Genomic DNA, 17,925 nt, shown 5'->3' with positions numbered 1-17,925 from the left:
AAAAGTGATGGCAGAAAAGTGGTCCATTTGAGTCTACCATTTGTTTTTTGTTTTGTTTTTGTTTTGTTTTGTTTTATTTTTTGGTTTTGTTTTGTTTTTTTGTTTTAGCTTATATATGTTTTGTATTATTATTTTTTTTTGTTAACTTTTTGGTCTGATCTACAGTATGTTTGTCCCAAGCAACTTTTTGCCAAATTCTTTTTTATGCTAGATGCTGCTATCAAGTACAAACACAAAATAGTAGACATATGTTAAATAAACAGTGAGCATAGCGCGCATAGCCAGCATTGGAAACATTTTGTGATTTTTTTTTTTTGGTGATGATGAAACAACAGACAACAATAAACTCACATAACTGTAACATTACATGCTTAGACATCATACAGCTCTTAACACAAATCCAGGACGTCTCAAAAAGAAACAAGTGATTGTTAAGGTTTTGTACACATGTAAGTGAGATATTTTCCACTGCTCTGCAGTTGAGGCAAGCACTGCTAGTTGCACGCTTACATGTACTTGTCATATTTTCTCTGTAGTACCCACTTCTATTTACATTACTTCACTTCCTCCAACTCCACCTGTAAAAGTTTTATTACAACATCGCATACATAGTCATCACCACCACTTCTTGAGAAAAATAGTGTAGGTTTGGAACACTAAGGGCTAGTTTACATTAGAAAAAACACACACACATATAAAGGACTGGTGTAACGCTCAGGGCTGAAATGCCTGGTTTTGCAAAATAGTGGGAGGACATGCATAAGTATGCTGGTTCATCAATAGCAACAATAAAAATATATTGTAGAGTTAAAAATATGATAAAAAAATAAAATAAATAAAAAACAAAAGTTTTTGTAAAAATTTGAGTCCTGAAATAAACGAGTTGAACATAGAGTTCTAGGGGGTGCGCCCCTGCCAACTCTGAGTCTCTGAAACAAATGCTGCAAAGGGAGCCAAGCTGCTTCAGGCGTGGGCTGGGGGACCCAATCACTATGGGAAAAGGAAGGCAAACAAGGAAGAGAAGCACCAGGCAAATCCAATTGTAGCATTATTGTAGTTGATTAAAATTCAAATTGTTGACAGTATAAGGTGCACTTAAATAAGTGATAGTGAGGGTAGGTACTTTCCAGATCCAGCATCACAGAAAAGCCGTCGGGGGTGTCCCTGTAGAAGAGTCCATGAGCGCCGTGTGTCAGCAGGAAGCTGAAGCCTCGAAGGACCTGGGGAGGAGGCTGTGTAACTCTTTGTAGGACTGTTCCGAAGCTGTCAGAGTGGGGAGCCACCTACCACTGTGTCTGGCCAATCAGAACGTGTTTCGAAGGCACAACCAAGCCTTCATCAGCTAATGTGCCTTCGAAGCACGTTCTGATTGGCCAGACACAGTGGTAGGAAGCTCCCCCGTCTGACAGCTCCGGAACACTCCTATAAAGAGTTATACAGCCGGTGTCCTCCCCAGGTCCTTCGAGGCTTCAGCCTCCCACTGACACACGGCGCTCATGGACTCTTCTACAGGGACACCCCCGGCGGCTTTTCTGTGATGCTGGATCTGGAAAGTACCTACCCTCACTATCACTTATTTAAGTGCACCTTATACTGTCAACAATCAGCTTCACGCTGAGACGGCCACTCATGGACTCTTCTACAGGGACACCCCTGGCGGCTCTTCTGTGATGCTGGATCTGGAAAGCACCTACCCTCACTATCACTATGTAAGTGCACCTTATACTGTCAACAATTTGTATTTTAATCAAATACAATAATGCTGCACTAGGATTTGCCTGGCGCTTTTCTTGCTTTTTTGCCTTCCTTTTCCCTAAGGGCTAGATTAACACTGGCTTCTAAATATGGCTTCGGACACGCTCTGTTAAAGCTCTTTGAACGCCAGTCAAAGCTCCTGTCACTAAATAAAATGGTTAGCTTACAGTTCTGTTTACACCTTGCTTTTGCTTGGTGCTTCGATGAGGCTTCGATGAGTCTTTGGTGGGGCTTTGGTGGAGCTTCGATTGGGCTTTGGTGGGGCTTTGTGGGGCTTTGATGAGGCTTCAGTGGGGCTTCAAGCGAGCTTTGCCATAGACTTCTATGGAGGCTTTGAAGACATTTGGGGCTTTGACTAGCGTTCAGAGAGCTTTAACAAAGCGTGTCCGAAGCCTTGTTTTGATGCCAGTCTAAACTAGCCGTTAATGTGTGTTGAAGCCAAAGCAAATGTAAATGAGCCCTAAGGGCTTATTCACGCCATCTGCAGTGACCTGCGATTTCCTCACTGGATAAACACAGGTCACCACTAGAACTCATAAAAAACAATTGTTTTCTATGCGCCCTGTTTGCCCCACAATGCTGGTGTGGTGCAGTGTGGAAACATGTAGCATGTCTACTCTTTGCCGCAGTGCACTGGTTGGCACCACATGTCACTGCACAGCAGCCCAACAGACTGAGCTGTTGTGAAGTGACATGCATAACTTTTTTTTTTACTATGTGCCACTTCAAATTAAGTTAAAAAAAAATAGTGCGCCGAAACATGAATTGCACTGATCCCTATACAGCCAACACCTTCACCAGCCTGCAATGTAAAACAAGTTTTACCGTGCAAGCTAGTGTGAACCTAGCCTAAAGAATCTATTTAAAAAATTCATACATCCTCTAAGACTTTTTCCTCATTAATAAATATTTTTTTTTTTCAGTACTTTCCTGCAGGACAGCAGACCAAAGCTGAACTTCAGGCAAGCAGCTACTTTCCAATACATATACAGTATGTGAATTATTTTACTTAATTCCCTGACCTGTACAGCAGCAACAGCACAGTCTGGTTACAAATGCACCCCCAGACTGCTGATTGGACAATGAAGCAGCATTATCACAATAAAAAGGTCAGCGCTTGTGCATTACATCTTTCAGGGTGTCTAGTTTAAATGTTGCAGATAGGCACTTTGTTTTGTGTCTATATCAGAGTTAAATTCTCTTTGACCATTGGTCTGCCTAAAGTGTATGTAAATGCAAACAAATAGTCACATTGTAAAATGGTTTTACAAAACGTTGAAGAAATACCTTTTATGATCCTGCTGGTTTCCTTTCATATTTCAGTTTCCTGCTGCATTCTGTCAAAGATATCCATAGGTTCAAACCCAGGGTAGCATAGACTTGGAAGCGAAAGGGTTAATATAATTGTAATTTTATGCACTTGGATGGTTAAAACATGCATGTATCCTACATTCGAGGAGGGGAACAACTGGAGGAGTCAAAGATCAAGAAGGATCTAGGTCAGGGGTGTCAAACTCAATTTTATCATGGGCTGCATTAACATTATGTTTGCCCTCAAAGAGCTGTTTGTATCTGTAAGACGTAAGACTATATAAATGTATCTACTCTTTTTCATATTAAATAATTGCCCCTGCATTTGATTAGTAATAATGTGACACTTAAACCATGAAGGACAGGTGCAGACCTGCATGGAGGAATATAAGAAAACTTTATTGCAGATCGGTCAGACAGAACATGGTTCTATCATGGTGTTCTATCTGAGCAGTCTCCAATAAGGACCAGCGGTGTGTGACACTCCTTTTGAAATGGCATAAAATTGTATTATTCTCACAATTCTAAGCAGATATCCAGAGCACCCCACCCTCCTTACTTTAGATGTCAAGGCCCCCCCCACCATTCGAAATCAAGAGTCCCCCACCCTCCCTTAGATCACAGTGCACCCCCCTCACCTTGTGCTGCTGCTGGAAAGAACACGGGAGGCGGAGCGCAGGAGAGGTGTGATGGCCACATGAAATGCCACCAGGCCTTGTGTTTGACCCATGTAATCTAGGCGTTCTGGCAAATCATAGAATTAAAGTGGTTGTAAACTTGGCTGCATCACTTGTACCTACAGGCAAGCCTATAATAAGGCTTACTTGTAGGTACTGTGAATATTTCCTAAACTTGCACAGTTTAGGAGATATTCAGATTGCATGCAGCCGATGATATCATGGGCGTGTGCACTCTGAAGGTCCGGATTACAGTGCCAGACCTTCAGATCCCGTTCTGGAAGCACCCCCGGGCAGCTGGAGACTGGAGGCCGCAAACCTGGAAGGAAGATCAGGGGAAGATTTCAGCTGCCTCAGCATTTACATCGCTGGAGGGCTTCGTTCTTAGGTAAGTTTATCATAATGTGCTAGTATGCGATGCATACTAGCACATTATGATATTGCTTTGCAGGATTTTTTTTTTTACCACTTTAAAAGCATGCAATGACAAGCTGCTGTTTCTAAAGCAAGCAAAAAACTTTCTTGTATTAAGAGGTAAAGACTCCAGAGATAGAGACAAAGAGGGAGAGATAGAGAGAGAGACATCATTTTACACCTGTACAGATCATTAGTAAGACCTCATCTTGAATATGCAGTGCAGTTTTGAGCTAGGAAGTAATATTGGAGAACTGAGAAAGTGCAGAGGAGGGCATCCAAACTGATTAGATGAGGGAAGGGAACAACTGAACTGAGTAAAGCCGGCCAAGGGTTGCAGGACGAAAATTGCTTGATTCCCCCATCAACACAGTCATTGTTGATGGGGGAATCCCTCCCACAGAGCCATTGTGTTCTTCCCCCGCCAGGAGAACACAGTAATTATTGCTAGCGGCTATAACAGCTGCTAGCAATATTCACATGTAAAATCCGGCAGGCTGGTTGCACCCAAGTTGATTGATCAATTAAATTATGTACATTCAGTCTGTCCCCACACGGTTTGAATCTCAGCTGCTTCCTGCTGGGTTGTGAACAAGCAAGCTATCGCTTGTGAAACGTCTACCATTGCCTGTATCTGTCTGACCCTTTTTTTGACAATAAAGATGACATCAAGATAAGTTGGAGCTCCAGTGTGCGACCAATTCCTTGTCTTGTTTGTGCTTCCTGCTGAACCGGCCGAATTTGAACCGTCAATTGCCGGCTTAAGAGTTGGCTTCCTACCACAGATAGTGTTTGTCAATTAACTTTGCTTGTATGAGTTAATTGAAAGCAGGGCATAAAAAATGAGGATTAAACGTTCTGATATTACGGTACCCTACAGCGACATTTTTGGTTTAAGTGTTTAGGTGGGCTTAGATGCACTTTAAGTACACGTCACTATATTTTTTGAGAGGTATGATAGCCACATGAAAGGCCTGCGGGCTTTGTGTTTGACACATGCAATCTAGTTGTTCTGGCAGATCATAGACTTAAAGTGGTTGTAAACTCGGTTACACCCCTTGTACCTAGAGGCAAGCCTATAATAAAGCTTACCTGTAGGTACTGTGAATATCTCCTAAACTTGCACAGTTTAGGAGATATTCAGAGGGCATGCAGCCTATGACATCATGGGCGCATGCACTCTGAAGGTCCGGATTACAGTGACCAGACCTTCAGAGCCTGTGCTGGAAGTGCTCCTGGGCACTCGTGTAGCTGGAGGCTGCGAACCCGGAAGGAAGATCGGGAGAAGGTTTCAGCTGTCTCAGCGCTGACATTGCGGTGCTGGAGGGCTTCATTCTTAGGTAAGTTTCTCATAATGTGCTAGTATGCGATGCATACTAGCACATTATGACATTGCTTTGCAGGATTTTTTTTTTACCACTTTATCCACTTCAGCCCTGGAAGATTTGGCTGCTGAATGACTGGGCCATTTTTTGCGATTCGGCACTGTGTCGCTTTAACTGACAATTGCGCGGTCGTGCGACGCTGTACCCAAACAAAATTGACGTCCTTTTTTTCCCACAAATAGAGCTTTCTTTTGGTGGTATTTGATCACCTCTGCGTTTTTTATTTTTTGCGCTATAAACAAAAAAGAGCGAGAATTTTGAAAAAAACACAATATTTTGTACTTTTTGCATTAATAAATATCCCTATTTTTTTTTTAAAAAAAAGCAAATTTTTTCTCAGTTTAGGCCGATATGTATTCTTCTACATATTTTTGGTAAAAAAAAATCGCAATAAGTGTATATTGATTGGTTTGAGCAAAAGTTATAGTGTCTACAAAATAGGGGATAGATTTATAGCATTTTTATTATTATTATTTTTTTTTACTAGTAATTGCGGCGATCTGTGATTTTTATCATGACTGCGTCATTATGGCGGACACATCGGACAATTTTGACACATTTTTGGGACCATTGGCATTTATACAGCGATCAGTGCTATAAAAATGCATTGATTACTGTAAAAATGTCACTGGCAGGGAAGGGGTTAACACTAGGGGGCGATCAAGGGGTTAACTGTGTTCTCTGGGAGGTGATTCTAACTGAAGGGGGAGGGGACTGACTAGAGGAAGTGACGGATCGTGGTTCCTAGCTAATAGGAACACACGATCTGTCACTGCTCTCAGAACAGAACACGGATTTGTGTGTTTACACACACACCGTGTTCTGTCCCTCCTGTTCGCGATCGCTCGTGGCCGGAGGCCACGAGCATCGGCACACCCGCTGTGCAGCGGCGCGCCTGCTATCCCGATCCCGCGAGTCAATGTATAGCTACGACGGTTCGTGGGATCATGCAGACCTGCTGCAGTATAATGACGTCAGCTGGTCGGCAAGCAGTTAATAGCATGCAGTGCCAAGCTGCTGTTTCTAAAGCGAGCAACAAACTTTCTTGTATTAAGAGGTAAAGACTCCAAAGATAGAGAGAAAGAGGGAGGGAGGGAAGGAGAGAGAGAGAGGGGTCCATATGGTGACTTTCTTACTTAGGACAAGGAGAGCACTCTGGACGTGCGGTGTCCCCGTGGCGCTGTCTTGCTGGCGGGGCTTTTTCATCTCTACGAGCACCTGGGTGAGGTTGCGATGGTGGGCGAGTCGCCACCCAGGTGTTGGCACCCCTCCCCCCCACCATGCTCATGTGTGTGACGTTGGGGGTTGGTCTGCATGGCGTGCATTTATAGGGAGCCTCCCTGGTGGGGTCTGGGTTGCTCCGAGCTTTCTTGCACATTGACCTTCACATTCTTCATTGGACTGGTTTCCCCCCTTCCTCTCAATCACCAGGTATTTATCAGACCCTCCTTGTCCCCCCAATTTCCCCTTCTTCTGCATTCGGATGTCTTGGTGGTGACCTACCATTATGGTCTTCCACCTCTACTCCTGCTTAGTCACAACAATATTAGTCTCCATTTCTGCACAAACCATCTTTACTATCCAGTCCACCCTCACTTTTAATTATTAATTCACTCACATAGCCCCAATATTGGTTCACTTGATTGACTCACTCATCACTGATGCTTCCCATGTTTACACCAGGAGTGCTTAGTGTGCCTGGATCCGCCTGGGGCAATGTATGGGATGGGTGCCGCTGCCGAACATGTCCCCCTCAGCTCCTGATACTGATGCCCTGGGGTGACTCACAGTCCCTGACATCGCGTCATTAAGTGCACATATACTTGTAAGTGATCTTGTTTAAAATAAAAATAGGGGGGGTGTTTTCTATCTATCCTCCCCTATATTGATACAAGATAGTTTACTTAGTTAATTTATTCTCCCATTGCAGATACATCACATGTCTGCTCCTGAAGAGCGGCTTAAAGCTGTGAAACGCATCAAGCTACCAGATGTCATGTACTTCAATTACATGCCCATTAAGATATGTGCTCATATATATAATCTTTATTGTGACAGGGATCAGAAAGACCATAGACCATGCAGGTGCTATCTTGCAATATGTGTATATCCAATCATGAATGTTGGTGGATTCCTTAATCTTATCATGTGATTAATATTTATAAATATGTTATTACCAGATTTTACTGTTTCAGAAATTGGCACTATGGAAGTGTGCTCCTTTTCCTCTTAATGATAGGGATGGAGACACATGACCATACCTGGCCATGGCTTCATTCAAAGTCCCAAATTCCCCAATTCCCCCTTTTTTATGCTAGTGCATTGTATTGGCAAAGCCAAATTCAGTCGAAAACAGGAATGCATCAGGGAAGGAACAACTGAACTAAGTAAAGCCGGCCATAGACGGAGGAATTTTCTTTTCTGCAAACAAGGGTTGCAGGAAGAAAATTGCTTGATTCCCCCATCAACACAGTTATTGTTGATGGGAGAATCCCTCCCACAGAGCCATTGTGTTCTTCCCCCTCCAGGAGAACACAGTAATTATTGCTAGCGCTATAACAGCTGCTAGAAATATTCTCATGTAAAATCCGGCAGGCTGGTTGTACCCAAGTTGATTGATCATTTAACTTGTGTACAATTGGCCTGTCCCCACATGGTTCAAATCTCAGCTGCTTCCTGCTGAAACAGCCGAGATTGAACCATCTATTGCCGGCTTAAGAGTGGGCACCCTACCACAGATAGTGTCTGTCGATTAACTTTGCTGGTATGAATTCATTGAAAGCAGGGCATAAAAAAATGAGGACTAAACTTTTTGATATTACAGTAACATGCAACAACATATTTGGTTTAGGTGTTTGGGCTTAGATGCACTTTAAGTACACGTCACTATATTCTTTCTGTTTACATGTTTGTGTGCTGCTGGGGCATGCATAATGACCTAATTCTTTGGTGTATCTTTCTTTCAGTATTTGAAAATAAAGATAAGATTGTGATCATCATGGAATATGCCAGCAAAGGTGAACTGTATGATTACATCAGTGAGAGGAGAAGATTGAGTGAAAGGGAAACAAGACACTTCTTTCGTCAGATTGTCTCCGCGGTACACTACTGCCATAAGGTAAGCAGAGTACATGCTGTGGAATTTTGCGTCTGTTCCCTAGCTGCAGGCATAGTGGTTTGGATCAAAATCGGCATTGCTCTTAATGGTGATTTAACCCAAATCCTTGAGCATGATGTTATGCAGCTATATGTCACATATCATAGTGCTCCAGATTTGCAGTGTATCATTTTCTTTCTGGTTTCAGCCTTACTGCCAAGGTGGTCAGTAGAGCTTTGTTTGTTGCACACCACTGTGACACCGAAATACTTTGCATAAAACATCTACTCTGTTTCTATAAAGTGAATTGGACAAGACAGGATCTGTTGCAAACTAGTAGACTAAGTATATTTTTAGTGCTTCGCCAGGCAGTGCAAATGTTTAAAATATTATATATACACACGAAATTCATGGATGCTTTCACAGGGCAAATATTTGCACTGATAAGAACTGACCTTTAAGGAACTGTATTGGAGTCATGAGAAAAAAAACAGGATTATGCAGTCGTAAGGAATTGAGACAACTGCCTATGCAGAAACATATTTCATACCACTGTAACTAAATAACTATGGCAAAATTAGAATAGATACATGCAGTGGTAGACTTGTTTAGTGTTATGCAATTATATCCAGCAAGTTTATTTTTCCTTGATAATTTAGAGATTCATTTTTACTGAAAACTGATCTTTCAGTTTTTTGTAAAAGGTGATGCTTGACCTTTCCTTCTATATCCTGGAGAGTCTGAGATTTCAGTGCATGAGTTCACGAGACAATATAGGTTTATCTGCCATTACCTCTTTTGCATCTCTGTTTTGATGCAGTAGAGGAGTAATAATGATACTCTAAGTAGACAAATAGCCAAATGATCTAAGAAGCCAGCTTCTTTCTCACCAGATTAAACCTTTGAATGAAACATCTGCTTTTATGTGAGCTTTTATGTGAGCTGATCCTTCAAGGGGTTGTCTACATAAAAATATAATTACGTAAAACTGATTATGGACATTAGATGGCAGTTGGATCTGCATGTATGTACCAACTACTGAGCAATATTCCTCTTTTCCTCTATTGCCTACAGATAATTGGACTATGCATACTCTTAAAGCTGAACTCCAGCAAGATATATCAGCTCATAAATAAATACATTTTATATATATATATATATATATATATATATATATATATAGTTTGATCTGCAACTGCCATTTTGCTGCACATGAGATCAGTTACGACACCAGCCATTTGATGGTTTGACAGCACGCTGGAAATGTAACTGTTTTTTGAAAATGTTAAATTGATAGGTTTAAGAACTGAAATCTCATTTGTTGTCAGCCTCTTACAGTTCCAGTACAGCAGAGCTCAGAGTGAGTGACAAGCAGCACAAGAAGCCAATCGGATGTGCTGCAGTGCAAAGAGCTGACAGCATGGTGACATAAAGATACAATTACCTGCGCTGCTTCTCTTTCCACTGTCTGGTCATACGATGGGGAGCAGACCTGTAAGTGAAAGTTACACTGAAGCAGAGAAAGATAAGATACCGTTCCTTGCTAGAGAGCTCTGCTGTGTAGATCTCAGAATGTGAATGGACAGAAATACAGTCTTTAGCAGGTAAAGAAGTAGATTCACATGTTCTCAACCAGTTTGTAACAGTCAAACTTCAGGACAATGTAGGGAATTATACAGTTCATCTCAGAAAATAAATCTTTTTTTAACAATTATGTATATTTAGAAAGTGCATTTGTAACTAAATTGTCATCAGAGTTGTATTACTGTTAGTCTTAAACAAGTTACCTACACATGTAGATGATTGTGCTTTTGACCATTTTTTTTCTTATTGCACGCTGTACTTCTGTCATATGTGATAGTGGTGTGTTTGTTTTATCACACAGACTGCCTATGTCACTCTTTTCCTCCATTCTTTTTATAGAAGATCCTTCATGCTGTCTTGCTTACAGACTAAACATTACAGGACACTCTTCTCAGGCCTATGACTCTTACAGGCCAGCAAAACGTGACAGCTTTCATAAGCTTAAGACAAAGTAATAACACATGTTTCCTTTCTAATCAAAGCATATCTTTCCGAAAAAGTTTCCTGCAAGCGAGGCACCCGAATGGAATTAGATTCACACTTCCAGAGCTTGGCAAGAAGCAGCAGATAATATTACTCCTGCACATTACATTGAGAAGGGGAGTTGAGATGAGTTACCAAAGGAATCTCCTGTTGTTTTTATATACTTTATAGGAGGATAGATTCCAGTCATTCTTGTCTTAACCACATAGCATATGACTAATAGAAAGTTGGTAATGGCATAGAATGGGAAACAAGTTCAGTATATGGGTTATTGTAAGTATATTAAGCTCCTCTTTTCCTTTTTTAAGTATAATTTTTGCTTTTTTTCTAGAATGGAGTTGTGCATAGGGATCTCAAACTGGAGAACATTCTTCTTGATGAAAATGGTAACATTAAGGTAAGGTTACCAATCTTTTTATTCATAGTTTTTCATTTATTGATGCAAACGTTTCCCCCTAATGCTTCTGTTTTACCATCATAAAAGTCTGTTCTGATCAAGCATAAAGAGTTTGGAAAAGCTTTGAGGGATCAGGAAGCCGGCTTGAGGCTTTCATTATTCATCTGGATGTTGTCAGCAACCTAGCCCAGCACTAACAGTTGGCCATTACTTACTCCACCCTCTGAGTTTTTAGGTCCTTCAATAGTCCAGAGGTCATAGTAATGATTTCACCTTCCAGCACTGTTCACTTAACTTCTTTAGGCCTCTTGCACACTGCAGCTTGAAAACGCTCAGTACAACGTTTTATTTTTTTACTATTGTTTACAATGTGTCTGTACACATGGGGTGCATAAACAAGTGCTGCTATTCTTGAGTAAAAAAAATAAAACATCTGCGTTCCTAGTCAGTATTTTGTGCCAGTGCGTGCACACGAGTATAAATATTATTGAATTTTCCCTAGGAAAGTATTGTATGCGTGAATACGTGCAAAACAAATGCCTGTAATTACACCCAAAAAAAACAGATGCTTAAACATCAGTCATCAAACATCAAACTGACCTCAAACCTCCTGTTTGTTGCAATGAAGAAATATGTGATTCTTTACGCAATTGTCAAACACCGTTGGCGACAACTGATACTACTGAATCAACAGTTTTTCTTCCAAAGCATTTTTTTGTGAATGGGTCCTGCTGAGTACCAGAAATTTTCCACTGTGCTAGAATATTTCTGTGACAAATGCAGTGGAGTTACTTTACACTTGAGCAAATAAATGCAGATAACTTTCAACAATTCATAAATTCCTCTTCCACTCTGCATGAAAATGTAAAGTAATGTGGATTGAATCTTCAGAAACCCAATCATAGATCAGCCTTTATTCAAAACAAAACCGAATCATATACTTGTTACATACGGCTAAAGGAAGCAATAATTAAGTCAGTGGCAGCACAGTGGCTGGGACATTCCTGGGATTTAGACCTTTGTCCCGGTCTTACCGTTTCATGGGAAATGTCCCGGGAAATCGCCAATTTTCCGATTTTTTAAATTATTTTTTTGCCATCGCCAGAGATTCATGGCTGCCACTGAATTGTCTCTGCCAGGCGCCATTTTACAGAAGACCAGCTATCGCGAGGAAGAAACAAGAGGCGGAACCCAAGCTCTAACTCTTGGTTCTTCCCTTCCACCTCCATGAGCTGGGCTTCTGTAAATGGCGCGGAGACCAAATCGCCAGAGTATTGCTACTGGGGTGTTTCCCGCACCCGGATGAAGAGGGGAGGGGACACCTGTTGTAAGGAAAGGAAGGACTCTGCTCTGGGGACACCTGATGTAAGGAAAGGAAGGACTCCGCTCTGGGGACACCTGATGTAAGGAAAGACTCCGCTCTGGGGAAACCTGATGTAAGGAAAGATTCCACTCTGGGGACACCTGATGTAAGGAAGGACTCCGCTCTGGAGATACCTGATGTAGGCAGGGACACTGCTCTGGGGACACCTGATGTAAGGAAGGACGCCGCTCTGGGGACATCTGATGTAAGGAAGTACTCCACTCTGGGGACACCTGATGTAAGGAGGGACTCTGCTGGAAATGCCTGATGTAAGGAGGGACTCTACTGGGTAGACATGATGTAAGGAGGGACTTCACTGATGACACCAGATGTAAGGAGGGACTTCGCTGGGGACACCTGATGTAAGGAGGGACTTTGCTGTTAATGCCTGATGTAAGGAGGGACTGCGCTGGGAATGCCTGATGTAAGGAGGGACTCTGCTGGGAATGCCTCATGTAATTAGAGACTCCGCTGGGAATGCCTGATGTAAGGAGAGACTCTGCTGGGAAAGCCAGATATAAGGAGGGACTCCGCTGGGGGCACCTGATGTAAGGAGAGACTCTGCTGGGAATGCCTGATGTAAGGAGGGACTCTGGGGACACCTGGTGTAAGGAGGGACTCTGCTGGGAATGCCTGATGTAAGGAGGGACTCCGGGGACACCTGATGTAAGGAGGGACTCGGCTGGGAATGCCTGATTTAAGGAGGGACTCTGGGACTCTGCTGGGAATGCCTGATGTAAGGAGGGACTTTGCTGGGGACACCTGATGTAAGGAGGGACTCTGCTGGGAATGCCTGATGTAAGGAGGGACTCTGGGGAAACCTGATGTAAGGAGGGACTCTGCTGGGAATGCCTGATTTAAGGAGGGACTCTGGGGACACCTGATGTAAGGAGGGACTTTGCTGGGGACACCTGATGTAAGGAGGGACTCTGCTGGGAATGCCTGATGTAAGGAGGGACTTCTGACTTCTGGGGACACCTGATGTAAGGAGGGACTCTGCTGGGAATGCCTGATGTAAGGAGGGACTCTGCTGGGAATGCCTGATGTAAGGAGGGACTTCGCTGGGAACACCTGATGTAAGGAGGGACTCCGCTGGGAATGCCTGATGTAAGGAGGGACTCTGCTGGGAATGCCTAATGTAAGAAAGGACTCCACTGGGTGCACCTGATGTAAGGAGGGACTCCGCTGGGGCACCTGTTGGCATCTGGTGGCAGGGAATGTGGCAAGTGACACACTCAGAGCTCCCACTGATTCTGCATTATGGTGAGTTAAATGATTTAATTTTATATTACAATGTAATAATATAAATAATGCACTTCAATCATCCTGACACCATAACAATGGTGCTGGGATGATTGAAGCGCCAACACCAGGTGTTTGGATTATCTTTATCTGCTGATTGTTAAACTTTATGGAATACACATATTGCTTTTGTGGTGTAGGATCTGGGCCTGCCTTTCCTTCAGCCCTCTTTCTTGCCTTCCTTCTCTCTCCTTCCCACCCTATTTCTTTTTCCCTCCATCCGTTGTTCATCTCAGACTCAAACCACTCTCCATTTGAGCCATGCCCCCTTTAAGCCACGCCCAATAGTTAGTTTAAACCATGCCCATTTTTCACTGCGGCACACTTCGCGCAACGCATTTTTCTTCCCCCACTACGATACGCCTACAAATGAATGTCCCGCCCCCTAATTATAATAAGACTCCGCCTACAGACAAAAAAAGTATCCCTATAATTTTTTTGACAATGTCAGGCATAGAAAAGCACCAAGGATTTAACGCATGAGGACTTGTAAACTAATAAACCACCCTTGTGCATGAGGCCTTTAAGGGTACGTTTTTTTTAGATATACTGTAAATGTTAAAGAAATCCTTTTTGTCTGTAAATGCTTTTTATTTTTGAACAAAGGGACATCTAATCTAATTACCTATTACATGTGCAGGTCTGGCTTCCCGATTTTAAGTGTTACACAGTGGTTGTGCTTTGCTGATGCTTTTTACAGTGCAAGATTGGGTGCCTGCCAGCCCACTGAAATCCACCAACATTATTCCATATGTATTTGATTTTTTAGCTCCTCAGTTGATAAAGTACAAGTTACATTAAGCCTGTTACATTAAAGGAGAAGTATAGCCAAAGCTTTTTTGGCTATACTTCTATGGATCACAGGACTACAGTGTGTTCTGCACTCCTGAGATCTGTCAGCCGACAGCAGGCTATAGTCCACTGTTGACTGATGTCACTGAGCCAGTCCAGGCTCTGAAAAGATGCAGCAGCACCTCAGATTCTCAGCTATTTGCTGATAGCCTGACCCACCCCCTCCACAGCCCAGCGCTCCAGTGAGTGCTGGAGGGACAGAGAGACATTCCCAGCTCTTTTCTCAGAACGAGAAAACTGAATGATCAGTGGTGTTTGAACACTCAGACTGCAGAGCTGGCAGGGAACAGATGCAGCATTGAATCAATTCTGCATCCATCTAGGTGAGTGTGTGTGTGTATGTATATGTATGTGTGTGTGTGTGTGTGTATGTATATGTATATATAGTTCTCTTTAAGCCTTCCTCCCCAATCTAAAATCGGCGTATGTACTCAATAGTAAAATACCCTGAGGGACAAAGAAAATTTTCTTACCCCCTGCTTCTGAGAGTGACATCACAATCCTTCCAGCAAGATCAAATCATACGAGCAGACACTCCTGCACTGGCTGGAGTTTCATCTTGTGAAATTTGATATATTCTGCTTTCCCAGGATCTAGCCAAAAGTATCATGGCATCAATCTCTACAGCGCAGAAGCTGGGGCTAGGGTAATTTTATAAAAATTTTTCCTGTATTTTTTTTTAATTTACTACCCTTTTAGATTAGAGCAGGAAACCTGATGTAATAATCAGAAATTGCATTTTAGGGTAAGGTCTCCTTTAACATCTTGCTTACTGGACACTTAAACCCCCCTCCTGCCCAGACCAATTTTAAGCTTTCAGCGCTGACGCATTTTGAATGACAATTGCGCGGCCATACAACACTGTACCCAAACTACATTTTTTATAATTTTTTTCCCACAAATAGAGCTTTATTTTGGTGGTATTTAATCACAGCTGTGGTTTTTAATTTTTTTGCTAAAACAAACAAAAAAGATGGTAAATTTTGAAAAAAAATCATGTTTCATAGTTTGTTATAAAATTTCGCAAATAGGTAATTGTTCTCCTTCATTGATATGCGCTGACGAGGCGACACTGGTGGGCACTGATAGTCTGCACTGGTGGGCACTGATAGGCTGCACTGATGGGCACTGATAGGCACAGATAAGGCGGCACTGATGGGGACAGATAAGGAGGTACTGATGGGGACAGATAAGGCAGCACTGATGGCCACTGATAAGATGGCACTGATGGGTGGCACTGATGGGCACTGATAGGTACCACTGATAGATGGCACTGATGGGCAGTGATAGGTGGCACTGATGGGCACTGGGCAGCACTGATGGGCACTGGTAGGTGACACTGATGGGCACTGATAGGTGGCACTGATGTGCAGCACTGTTGCTGAGGCACTGATTGTGGGCACTGATAGGTGGCACTGTGGGCACTGATGGGTGGCACTGTGGACACTGATGGGTGGTGCTGGTGGGCACTGGTAGGCGGCACTGTTGCCTACTGCTAGGTGGCACTGGCAGGGGGCACAGCTGGGCACTGAGGAGCTGGCGGCAGCTCGCTGTGAGAGGGACTGGTGTCCCTCTCACAGCCGCCGGTGATCGGCTTTTTTTTTTCTCCTCACGCTGTCAGCGCGAGGAGAAAAAATAGCCAATTACCGGCTCTGTTGACATCACATGATCAGCTGTCATTGTCTGACAGCTGATCACGTGGTAAGGGGTTGGATCAACCCCTTACTCTGATCTGTGATCCAGCGAGTCTCATAGACTCGCTGATTACAGAGCGTGCAGCGTGCGCCCTGCAGGAGGCGCGGAGGACGTCAATAGCAATAGCAAAGCAGGTCCGCGCTGTACCCGCCATTCGGCTATAGCGCGAATCTGAATAAGTTAGACAGCATATTTAGTACTCAAACAAAAATATGAAAGAGCAAATGTATTAATTAATTTTTTTTTTAACATTGCAATAACGACGCAGCAACTTAAAATACAACTATATTTTTCTATACGTCTATCTCATCAGGAACTCATGAAATCCAGTATTTACGGTCTACAAAAGTGCCTGGCAGTGTTTAATGCTTCACAGCTCCCCAACGTGCAGTAAATCCCCTGAGAACTGGGCTGTACTAGCATATTAAATGCTTGAAAAATAATTTTCCTCTTGTGTTTGTAGTAGCCTCTAAAAATAAAATTAAAAAAAATTATGTTTTCATTACTAAATCATGATGTGCTACATTTCTGGGCTTCCAAGATGCTAAAAACACCCTGACTAGCAATACATTTGAACATTCCATGTAGCTGTTTGTGAACTGTTTTGCTATCCTATATTCTGCCATCTCAGGTTTAGTTGATGGATGGAGTCAAGCGCTAACTTAAAGGAAAAATGTCTATTGCCTAAATAGAAAAGTGCTGAATGTATTAAACAATATGATCTTTGAAAGCTGCGTTTTTGAGCATGCAGTTGTTTTTTCTGCCTTTATTTACAGAAACTATATACCCCTTAGTATTTATGTATTGTAACCTTAGTCTGGCAATGGTCTGTCCTTTGACCCTGCACCTTTACATAAACCAAACTGTTTTCTTATAGAAGAGGTATTCAGTTATTTTTGAAGGAGGAGAAAATGTTCCCCTAGTCAAGATGAATTACATTGTGTCTGCATGTTGTATTTGGATGCAACATTTGCCAGGAAAGCTAATGACCCACATCAGTTAGGCCTAACAGGACACAGGGGTTTCTGTGTGAGTGTTCTCAAAGTTATTTCAGATTATAGCCTTATCCAACAGTGCACACATCTATATGCAGTGGAGCTAAAACCAAAATGAGCCAGTAGACACATTTATTATGTTGGTTTCTTAACCAATTTTGTCCCCACTGCAGTTTTATAATAAATTCCAGGTCAACTACTTATAGAGTAAAGATTTATAAATGCTGTACTTTTATTGCAGATTATTTTGTTTTTGTTCTTGTCTAGTTTCACTGAGATATACCATATAAGTGTATTTCTTGAGATAGTTTAGTCTGTGATGATTGAAAGGTTCATATACTACAATCACAGAATCCGCCCCGTGTAATATTAAAAAGCATTGCCATTTTTAGATGTGCAGAATGGTCTCCGCTGATAAAACCTCCAATGGAACAAACAAGGAACATTTGACCGGAACATCATATATCATTTAACAGGCTCCTTGAAATTTTGAGCTCAAGTTTGAGAAGACTTTGGGAACCAGTTAGAGGAGCAGTGGAATGAGAAGAACGAAAAATAACAGTTTGCAATCTGAATCCTGTTCCTATAGTTTCATTATTTAAAACATTACAGTAC

The 17,925-nt window shown here is 42.4% G+C and overlaps 1 protein-coding gene across 1 annotated transcript in view; it reads left to right on the top strand.

The window, feature by feature from the left end:
• Positions 1-17,925, top strand: part of NUAK1 (NUAK family kinase 1) — a 163,553-nt gene that overhangs the window by 105,745 nt on the left and 39,883 nt on the right. The window contains exons 3-4 of the mRNA XM_073620257.1: positions 8,509-8,660; positions 11,038-11,103. Coding sequence (XP_073476358.1) covers positions 8,509-8,660; positions 11,038-11,103 — 218 coding nt within the window. The remainder of the gene's footprint in view (positions 1-8,508; positions 8,661-11,037; positions 11,104-17,925) is intronic.

Source organism: Aquarana catesbeiana, linkage group LG03 (assembly GCF_042186555.1).
Source record: "Aquarana catesbeiana isolate 2022-GZ linkage group LG03, ASM4218655v1, whole genome shotgun sequence".
Lineage (NCBI taxonomy): Eukaryota > Metazoa > Chordata > Amphibia > Anura > Ranidae > Aquarana > Aquarana catesbeiana.
Note: the sequence above shows the minus strand (reverse complement) of the source record. Positions and strands in the feature narration are given on the sequence as shown.